This window comes from Dipteris shenzhenensis, chromosome 27 (genome assembly GCF_047967505.1).
Source record: "Dipteris shenzhenensis isolate YYH24624 ecotype China chromosome 27, Dip_SZ_1.0, whole genome shotgun sequence".
In the NCBI taxonomy this organism is placed as follows: domain Eukaryota; kingdom Viridiplantae; phylum Streptophyta; class Polypodiopsida; order Gleicheniales; family Dipteridaceae; genus Dipteris; species Dipteris shenzhenensis.
Window position 1 is genome coordinate 5,495,869 of NC_141622.1, and position 10,934 is coordinate 5,506,802.

The window sequence follows — 10,934 nt, forward strand, 5'->3', positions numbered from 1 at the left end:
TCGATATCCCAGGCGATGGCCCCAGAGGTATTTGCACAGGGCGAGCTCCTTCCAAGCTGCACAGTGTGGGTGGGCCTGCAGGCGAGAGAGGCCCGGATCGGTATCTTGAATGAGTATGCACCCGCTTGCAGACAACAGTGTCGGTGGCAGCTCACAGATTGCCTTCCAGAGGTGGACTCATGGATTGTTGGAGGAAACTTCAACAAACTAGAGTTCATGGAGGATAAGCAGGAGGAGCCTCTTTCGCAGAGATGCCAGCTAGGGAGAGTACCTGGGAGCAGTTCATTTTTGCGATCAGCGGCAGGGATCCATGGCGCGAGCCTGAGTTTACCAAACGCCCGGGCAGCCTGCAGCTCTCCTTTGGCTAGTGACGGCATGATGTGCTGTTGGAGCGCCTGGACAGATTTTATTATATCGGTGATTGGTCTCTACTCCGTGGCGGCTCCACCGACATTTTAGCAGGTACTACGATGTCAAATCACTCTCCAGCAGTTCTTTACTTGGAACAGCCCCATTGTGGACTCCCCCAAAAGGGGTTCCGTATACCAAAATGGGCCGACTGGCCCCCTAATCTGGCCAACCTGTTAGGGTTAGGCTGACTGGACACTCAAGCAATCAGTCAGGCCACAGACTGGCCCGACCCAGTCTGTCTACTGCCTGTTCCGCCAACCTGTTTACCAGCGTATTTTAGGCCTATGTACCTGTGCAGCCTCTGGCCCTTTCTTGTATGCAGGTCTGCTGTGCTGCCGACCAGTTCTGGTCCTTTGCAGATCTGTCCTGCCACTGCCAGCCTGCTGAAGACCTTTTGTACTGTCTTGCCCATGCTGTACCTGATGCTGCAGTAGCCAATACCACCTACAGTACCTTCCATACCGCTGATCACGTACTGGCGCAGCTCTTCTTTCCTACTGCTGCTTACGTGCACTGTTCCAGCCCTTGTTCTTGGGCTCATGGCTGGGCTCTTTCAAGCACCACAGCAAGCCAACGTAGGCATGTGGTGGCCCTTTGGGCTGCCCCAAATAAACCCTAAGGACTATGGCAGCCTCACCCCTTCCCCCGACAGGTTCTCTACCCTCAAGTATGCTGAGATGTAAATCCCCTGAGTTCTCCTCTTACAGGTGGGGCATTAACAACACCAACACAGTCTGTCAGCCAACCTGTGACTGGACTGACCCAGTCTTGTCTTTTTCTGATCGTATGTTGACCTGGCCACTTGCAGCCCTGACATGGCCCGCATGCTGATGGCACGTGCTGCCTTCCGCTGCTGTTTGCAGGCCTTTGCCTACCCCTTTGCTGTCGTGACCTGGATAGCTGCCGCTAGCATGGCAGCCCTCCTGCACAGCTGCCTGCGTAACTGCCTCATGTAAAGAAAGCATGACTCTTTTCTGAAAGGGTCTAGCAAGAAAATCATGAAAGGCCGTTAACATATATTGAAAGATAGAGAATCGCTGGGGTTACAGTACAATTATCCGATGCTAGGTTGCCATGAAGAGCATGGTCAGATACGTGACGAAGCCAGGTAGCAACGAAGAGTTTTGGAACTAGGCACGTGGATGTGAGGTGCACCAATACGAGATACATGACGTACACCAAGATTTAAAATAAGGTTTTGCAGAAGGGAATAAATCCCAGGTGAAGCAAACTTACCGCAAAGATGATACATCTAACTTAACAGAATATACAGAAGGAGATTCACGCTCAGACTTAGAAGTGGAAATAGGAAAAGGGATAGAGTCAATCACTGAGAACTTTCGTATTCAGCCTTCGCAATTTGTGGAGTTGTGTTTCCTGGTTGTCGTCTACATTACCCTCCTCTCTCTCTTTCGAACACTGAAAGAGAATCTACGGAACAAGACTCAACCTTTAAAACAAATAACTTTTCAACAGTAGGAAGTATACCTCCTTTTCCTTCTTCTTCTTTTTCTTATTTTTCCCATTTTTCTGGGGTCGTTCGATTCGGTCCACCTTCGTGGTTTGCTCATCCCCTCTGGAAGTGGCGACCGGTACAATATCAGTCCCACATGTCTCTTCAGGATTTGCAATTATTGCAGCCCCGTTCTCCCCACGTGCGTCGAAGCCCTTCTCGATCACCTCCAAGTCGTTGCTCTTCAGAATCTCCTCCTCCGAATCCAAATCTATTACATTAAGAAGGGCGGTACCCGGATGGATGGAAGATTGACCTTGAGTCTTATCAAAGTCACGACTACTAGCTTTCGCAACGATGCCCATACTAAGATCAGCATTGGCATCGACGTCGCTGGAGGCCTCCACTCCCTCGGAACCCCCCGAGGACACAGAGAGCGGAGAAAAGGAACGGTTGCCGCGCATATTGAATCAAATCAGCGAGACTCAAACCGTTTCCAACATCAAGCCTGAGTTGGAAGTTGTGACAGAAGAAGCACCACTGTCAACGACAGCAGAATTCAGGAGAATTCTATACTTAATAACTTGTAAGGAGATTACAAGAGAGCCAAGGGTTAACAAGAAGGGAGTAAAAAATCGGATGAGGGTAGAGCTCTTGTAGATTTGTGGCAGCAGCCTTTTAAAACATGAATCCTAGCATTTTATCAATAAAAAGTGAATGAGTAAAATGGTGGACACACCTGCAACCTCACTATAACAAACCACCACCTCATGAATCCAAAAATTGACCACCTCTTAAACACCCACAATCCCTGGAGCAAGCAAAACTGCTTTCCAATTGAGATCAACCACCTACAACTTTTAGAGCAAGCCAAAAACTCTATATAGGCAACTACTATCGGCCCTCCTATAATTACCTGTGATATGGGTGGTGCAGATAAAATCTAGTTGGAGGAACAAGCTTCGTAAATTGAATTGCCAAGGTGCAAGTGGGGAAAGAAAGTTCCATTAGGCTTCACACAATCCATTAATGAGCTCACTATTGGTGGTTCTGCTTCTACCAGTCTCAATCTTGCATCCTCGATGCGGAAACCAAATCTTTGCTCTTCTTACGATCATTCCTTCACTAATTTATATATCTATGTGGGACTAGTGTCTAAGGGTCCGCTACTGGACATAACTATGTTGCCTCCTCTGCCTCTTCAAAGTAGCCGGGCTAGCCTCACTTGTTCTTAACTTTGTCCGGTTCTCTTGAACATCCTCTCGAAGTTTTCTTTCTGCTGAGCCAAACTGTGCTTGCTTCTTTCAACATCGTCTCAAAGTTTTCCGTGTCAATTATGCTGCAAGTAAGCTCTTTCATTATCCGTGTGTTTGGTTTTGAGAGATCTCTTCTAATTGTATGGTTCGAAACACCCCTTGGGACCCCCCCTTCCCCTCCCCAAGCCGATCGATCTTCTTTCTTAGGCTTGGTTGTGACGATAGGGGGAGTAGTTTCTGCTGCCTTTATATGTAGCTTTTTCCAATTCATATTTAAGCTCGTACTCTCTTCTGTCCACCGCCATATTTTGTAAAGGCAACACATCATAGGGGGCTAGAAATTAATTAACAAACAAAAACTGTATCTTGCAAAGAAAAGCTCTCAAAAACTAGAAAAGTTATACCTAGAAACTATTTATTGTTATCTAAATGTATATATAAGTCCAATAGGGGAATCTGGTGCCTGTCTATGATCTAATTGGGATCCATATAATGTTGTAGGCTCATGGAATTGTAGTTGTAAGTTTAAGCTCTGCATCATTTTGTATAAATTTGTTGCTTGAAGAGTTTGCTATGATATGTCAATGTTGAAATCACCCATAAGTATAATTATTGTATTTTGTTGTATTGTTTATGTAATTATTTTTTGGAGATATGAAATAAACATACTGTATTTAAGTGATGGGGACCTATATATGTTGAAGACAATATAGTTATATTGCTATTTAACTATGATAATAGTCGTAAGTTCTATTCGTTGGTATTTGTGCACAGCATATTTTATGATTTGAATTGGTTTTTTAATCATTTTACAAGCTCTGCTGCTTGCATAATTTGAAACAACATAATTTTATGATTTTAATTGATTTTTTAATCATTGTACAAGCTCCACTGCTTTGCATTATTTAAAACAACATGAAAGTATGAAGGAATGTGCTTTATTGTTGTGGAGGTCCTTATTTATTGAATGCATATAATATCTAAGTTAATAAATTTGGTTGTTTTGATTATGTCTATTTTGTACTTAGGTAGTGATCTTGTATTGATGATTTCACGAGTTTGCTATGTGATTTGTGGGTATTGAATTTCTTTTCTTCTAAAGTTATCCATCTTGATGTTATATTTAACCCATTCATTTCTAATTTAATGTCCTTGTTTAGGACAAAGTTGTCATTTGGGAATGGTCAATGACGTAGAGGTTTTCAATCTCATTGACTTGAGAGAGCGCGGTGTAAGTGAGCCCATGAATATGCACCCCTTTGGATGAGAAGGCTAGCTTTTCAAGGTTAATCCTTGTGCCTTGTGTATTGTCCTTGCTCTAGTAGGTTGAATTGCGAATTGTTCGTGGGTGAGAATGCTTGTTTTTAAGGGGCCTATTTGCACTTCTTTTATGATTTTATGATTGGTGTCCATCTTGTCAATGTGTGACATGTAACCATTAACGTTGAGGTTCCTTGTTTGTGCTCCTATTCTTGGTTGTTAAAATAATATCCAAACTATGTCCTTGTTGTTATAAGATGACATGGTCACTAATATGTGATTGGCTCCATTCACAAGACCATCTTGCTAGTTTATATTTCCATAACAGAATTCCACTAGCATACCCTCTTTAATTTGTATTTTGGTGTGGAGCCCACTTGTGCCCCTAGGATCCTCAAATAGTTTAGAGTTTTAGGAATCCATTGAGAAAAGTGGTTCGTTGCTTTTAAAGCATACTTCTTACCTTTTGCTATGTCAAGGACTTTTTGGTTGTGTTTATTCAAATTTTGAACTTATCTAAAATAAGTAAAGGAGAATGTATGATGTTGTGGGACTTCACAAAGATCGCTTATTGATGTAGTCAAATTGGTCTTGCATGTGTGTGCATTTTCTAAAAGAGTTTAATGCATTCACAAAAGAGGTATTGTTTTGGCTCATTGTAGTAGTAAGTCATAACACTTTGGCTTTGCATACCAATATGGAGATGCCATACTTTCAAGTGGATCATTGCCTTTTTTGAATATCCAATCTTTTACAGGTTTTGCTTGATAGAATTCTCCACATGTGAAAACATATGTCCCGCCAAAGTAATCGGTGTGGTTTCTCTAGAAGGTGTGCATACGCAAATTGGGAAAGGACATAGTTATTTTCCCCACTAACAAGGAAACAAGTAACTCTACTTGCTTATGGAGTTATCCAAGAAGTCAAGGTTTAAGTATGAGTAGGGAGGTGCAATGCAAAGTGAATTGTGGTCCGATTAATGTTTGCTAGTGTATGCAAAGATTAGGGCTTTTGGGAGTTCCAAATCAATGTCTAAAATGTTATGGTGGTAATGCCCTAAGAAAACCTTGCACGAGAAGTAGAAGGAGATAGGTTTTCCATGTTCCCACCCTACCTATTATGAAAAGGTGGATTTGCTCTGTGGGAGCTAGTCTTTTGCATAGCATGATGTTGTTGAACAAATTTCTTTGTTGGTCATTTAATGATTGCAATTGTTTGAAGTATCCTTCTTTAGGTGAGAGTATGTTCTTCTTTAATGACATCACAACATTTTTATTGCTTTGCTCTTTTTGGAGGAGTGGCATGTCAAGATGAATGTCATACAGCATCTCATGAGTGGTTGTATGTTCCTTCAAAATGCCATTGTGTGAGTCTTCTTCATTATGGATTTCATCATACTCATAAAAATTTGATTCTAATAAATCATAATTAAAATTATATTTTAGTTTTTTCATCTCTGTAATATTTTCAAATGCCATATTGGCTTTTTGCTATGAGCCATGCATCTTGAGCTTTTCATTCTCATCATTGGAAAATGGGCTATAAACGAGTAATTGCTCATGGTAATAATTTTCTAGATCCTTTATTTTGTTGAGCTTAACAAACCTAAGAACTTTTGGTCACTTTCTTTTCTAGATGGAGTTGTTGTTGTGGTGTATTCTATGATGAACTCTGCAAGACATATTTGTTGTTGTTGTGGTTGTATTCTACAATGAACTCTAAAGACATATTTCCTCCATATTATGCCGCTTTTCATACTTGTCAATTTTTGTTTTGAACGCTATGTTTATGCAAGATTCATCAAGAATTTGCAACTGGTATTTCCTCTTTAGTATGAATACGCAATTGTTTTTCTCATTTGTGTTAATAAATTGAAATTCTCACATGCTCCTGTGTAGAGATAAAGAGATTGCAATAAATGAGGCTAGTTGTGCACTAATTTGTTGAGCATGCAAAAATATGTTGCCCAACATCTATAGCCTCTCTTGTGTGCTTGAATTGTCTTCACAGCACGTCTTCATTGTTTCTTCGAGACTCTAAGTTATAATGTTGTCCATCTTTGTAATGTACAAAGTGCAATAGGAGGCCGCTGCGCCATGGCAAACTTCATATTCATGTTCGATTGCCATAGAAAGCTAATTTTCTTGTTAAAGGCATTGGTAAATATGCCTTTTGGCATTATTTGGATAAAAAGAGTTGGTTTAGTGATTTTAGACCTTATGGCTAAAATGTATGTTGGCAAGTCCACGATTGATTAAGCCACTCTTCCATTGATCAAGTCAAAAGACTATTGATCAAGCCACTCTTCCATTGTAATGTTATTGTCAGATGGCAAATTTTTTAAATTTGTATTAATGTTGTATATTTTTTGGAAATTTTCTCTTTTATTACATGTCAAAGAAGTTAGTATCATTGTTTTGGGTAATGGTAGCCTAGGATAATGGAATCTACAATATTTTATGCAACTTGAAGTATGTTCTCTTTTATTACATGTCAGAGGAGTTAGTATCATTATTTTGAGTAATGGGAGCCTAGGATAATGGAATCCTACAATTGTTTATGCAAGTTGAAGTATGTTTACGTGTTTGTATTTCTTTCATGTTATCATTTAGCAAGTTCTTATCACATGTAATGTTCTCATCTATAAATTGTTCCACCTCTTCATTGCTATTCAAGTTGTATATACGTGCATTTTCCACCCACATTATTCCATGCTCATGTTGGCTTCCTCTACTCTGGAATTTAGTCACCAAAAAAGTAATTCATAACATGCCCTATGACCCAACATGTGTTCTAACTTATGTACATAATATCTAGCACACACTATGGGATTTTCTCTAATTCATTGTCTTAAGATGGCATTAAAGCTAGGGTGGTCACATTATTGTTGTTGTTATAAGAGGTTTATAGACAATCAATCAAAGGCTCCCATAATATTTCAGCACAAGAAAAAGTAATGAAGTAAGTTGGTGGCCTAACTATCACATCATGGTGAATGCCTCCTTTCTTCATTTCTCCTTGTGGTTGGGCAAAGTTTGTAAGTTTTGGAAATCTCTATATTCTTTCTACATTAGTATCATATTTCACATCCTTTTCTACCAAGGTTTTATTTTGCAACATTCCTTTCCTTAATGCACCCATATTGACTACATGACTTATTGTATTAAGGCTTTGATGGCTTTGAAATAAGTTTGGAATCTGCTGTGCAAAATTCCTAGATTGGGTGTTAGTTCCCATTTCATAATATCCAAGTAAGTGAACTTTGTATTTTCAATATTTCTTTAAGATCCATAGTATTAAGTTGGGAGATGTAGCTCTTCACAATCTTGAAACATACATAAAGGCATTTGGTTTTCATAGAGAGCAACATATGTTGCTTGTGCTTTGAGATCCATTATTTGTCCAATATATATCAAATTGTGGGTTAGAGTGTTAGTGTCAACATCCTCATTCTCATTTTCAAGATTCTCTTTGAAGTCCACTTCTTTTGCATGGTTTTAAAATGTTTACACCATTTGTCATTACTAGTGACATTGTTGCATATGTATAGTGGTGTCTTTATAAGGGCATTCAAAGCTTTCACATAAGAATATATGGACAAACCTTTCCAATAAGGTATGTTGGTTTGTACTCTGAATTTATTTAATGCCAATTTAAAGTGTTGATTCATCATCCAAGAAACTTGGCAAAACTTTTTATGATAGTGGTTGTGTTAGAGCTGACATTGACAACACTTCCAATTATACCATATTGACCAGTATGCGTAAGCTCTCCCTGATTTGGGTGAAAGCAATTCTTGGGGCAATTAATCTTTCCTCAATCTCATTTAACATGTTTGTAGGTTTCACCATATCATTTAATCTTATGTGTGAAGGTGAAAAGAATTTAGTTACTACATTCTTTCTTATTGTAGCCTTGCATTCTTTATAAATTCTATGCTCCTTGTCAAAATTTGAGTGTACATGTGTTCTTTTGGCTGCAATCCACTCATACACAACTTTCTTAACATAATTTCTTTGCTTTTTGGACACCAATCTCTGACATGAAAGGCAATCGTGCATTGGTTTGTCTTCAAATATTACTTGAAATGTTTTGAATGATCATCAAACATTGTTGTGTATTTTTGGATGGAAATGTGTTTTTCATTGTGATTTCTTGCTTCCTCTTTTTGGATATCTCTTTTCTATTATACTTTTCATTCACCTTTGTATTGTAAATTTTTATCAAGTTGTTGGATTGAAAGGTTAGATACTTGCTTTCTTATTCTCTTTAGTTCATATATGTTTTGCTTTAGAGCAGTAATGTCTCTTTGGTATGTTGAATTGTCCTTTGAATGATGAAACAATATCTAATATTGTTTGGCTGCTTTGTGTATCAATTTTATGTATGAGAAATCGTTCCATATTTTCTTTTTGTTGAATTCCTTGCAAATTTTGCATGGATAAATGGTTGTCTCAATGCCTCTAATTACAAATTCCATGGCCATTGCTTTAGTGACTGCATCTGAGTAGTCAAACTTTTGGTACTTTATCCTCCATTCTTCACAATATAGTTGAACTCTCTAAAATTGAAAGCTTGAAAAAACATTTTGTAAATGAGAGGACCAAAAGGAGAGATATAGAAGTTTAATTCTCCTAATCTCATTATATACTCTTCCATGCTTGATATGTTTTGATATATTTCATAATAGCTTCATCTCTTGAGAATTTGTGCCATGTCTTTTGGTCTTGTGCAAGACATTTTAGGACACACACTCTACTCCCTTGTAATAAATTTTTGTAGTGCATTAGGAGATACATGGAAATCAAGCTTCTAAGACAAACACATGCAAACACATATATTTAAAGGAAACAATTCTTTAAAGTTTTCATCTATAACGTACTCCATACTTTTGGTTATGTAAGACATCAAGAATGCATTAAAATAAATAAGGCAAGAGATGTTGACACCAATACCAAGGAAATATTTGAAATACAAAGAGGAAATGACTTAGAATCACCTACAATGGCATCTTAAAAATCTATGATATTCATGCATGAATGGAAGGATAGCCACTAATAAACTTTCATGTCATGTAAATGCTCCTCCATAGGAAAATGAATTTTTAACTTTCAATATCAAATTGCTGCAATGACATGTAGAGACTTGAGTAATCTTTTAGCTCAATTAATAATAGTATCTAATGAATCTTCCATATTGATTTTTTGGAGAAGTGACCTACGATAGTGGCTTATAAGAGTGGATAGCACCGAGTTTCACAATTCTCAAACAAAAAATGTCTCCCAATTAACCATGGTGAATGCTCATTACAAATATAAAATTTTATTTTGAGTAAGTTACATTGGATCTATCAAGCATTTTGCAATAGCAACACGTGCTGGAGCGAAAATTAGTAACCCAACCACGTGGAAATGCTGCATCAGCAACAAAGCATATTGTTTGTTATCTACCAAGAGGTTGTTGTCAATTACCAGTCTTCAATATAAGGAATAACAGCATCAATGACCCACTCTTAAAATTATGATGTTGGTTTACAACACTAGATAGCAGTAGCTTCTTTGAAGTAAAAAATATATTCCCTTTCACCCATATGAAACTTTCAATACAAGTAGAAAATTTCTCTGTCCAAGTTTGTAACTTTTGTGTGTGTAAGAGTGGATTTAGACAATAATTTGTAATTGCAATATGGATCAAGAGTACATATGCTCCATCAGCATATCATGATGATTGTATTATCCATTTAGAAGTTGCTGTCAATGCTTTTGTCAATGGTGAAGACAAAGCCACTCTACTATATAAGAATTAAACAACATCATAATGAGTAAAATGGGAAATCATTTCAATGAGTAATGGATTCCAATATAGAAATTAATAATTCTTACATAGATGCCATACACAATATATTCCTTAGTAGATTCTTCTTACTACAAAAATATGCCTTTCTGCCATAAGAGAGCACGACTATAGTAGGTTGCCTTGAATTATTATTTCAGCCCTGAGTCCCATATGTACATGAAAATTTTGAAGATCATGCTATATATTATCAAGGCAGCATGTTAGTTGCCTTGAATTATTATTTCAACTTTGAGTCCCATATGTACATGAAAATTTTTGAAGCATAAGCAGTATATTATCAAGGTAGCATATTACCTGCAATCAAAATTTTATAGAGAAATAAATCTCATGAAAGCTATCTCAGTATGTCAACCCAATCATGAATCAAAAAAATATGTACAATAACTTTTCTTTGACAATGAATTGGTCAATATTTCACTTAAATTTACTACTCAAACTTAGAGGTACACATATCTGTGGGCATAGATTTTGTATAGGGCATATGAATTTAAATTCCCAGGACTAATAGTAAGACCATAATGTTGGAAGTTTACATACACCATTAAATATTTCAGATCTTTTCTAATAGAAGGATATGTGAAAGTATTTTAAATGCAAAAACATCACAACAAAGTCAAAAGAGAGAAGGTGGTAAAGATTTTGCAATAATTGGAAAAACTAAAATTCTAAAACTCATAAATAGTTGCATTCCAAATGAC

General features: G+C 37.6%; 1 protein-coding gene across 3 annotated transcripts in view; it reads right to left on the bottom strand.

Moving 5' to 3' along the window:
- LOC147883781 (uncharacterized) overlaps positions 1 to 2,484 on the bottom strand; it is a 73,219-nt gene extending 70,735 nt beyond the window's left edge. For all 3 annotated transcript variants that reach the window (XR_015543713.1, XR_015543711.1, XM_087399116.1), the window contains exon 1: positions 1,900 to 2,484. Coding sequence is in view for 1 of the 3 variants with exons in the window: in XM_087399116.1 (XP_087255242.1) it covers positions 1,900 to 2,328 (429 nt within the window). In the remaining 2 variants the exon portion in view is untranslated. The remainder of the gene's footprint in view (positions 1 to 1,899) is intronic.
- Between the last annotated feature and the right edge of the window lie 8,450 nt (positions 2,485 to 10,934).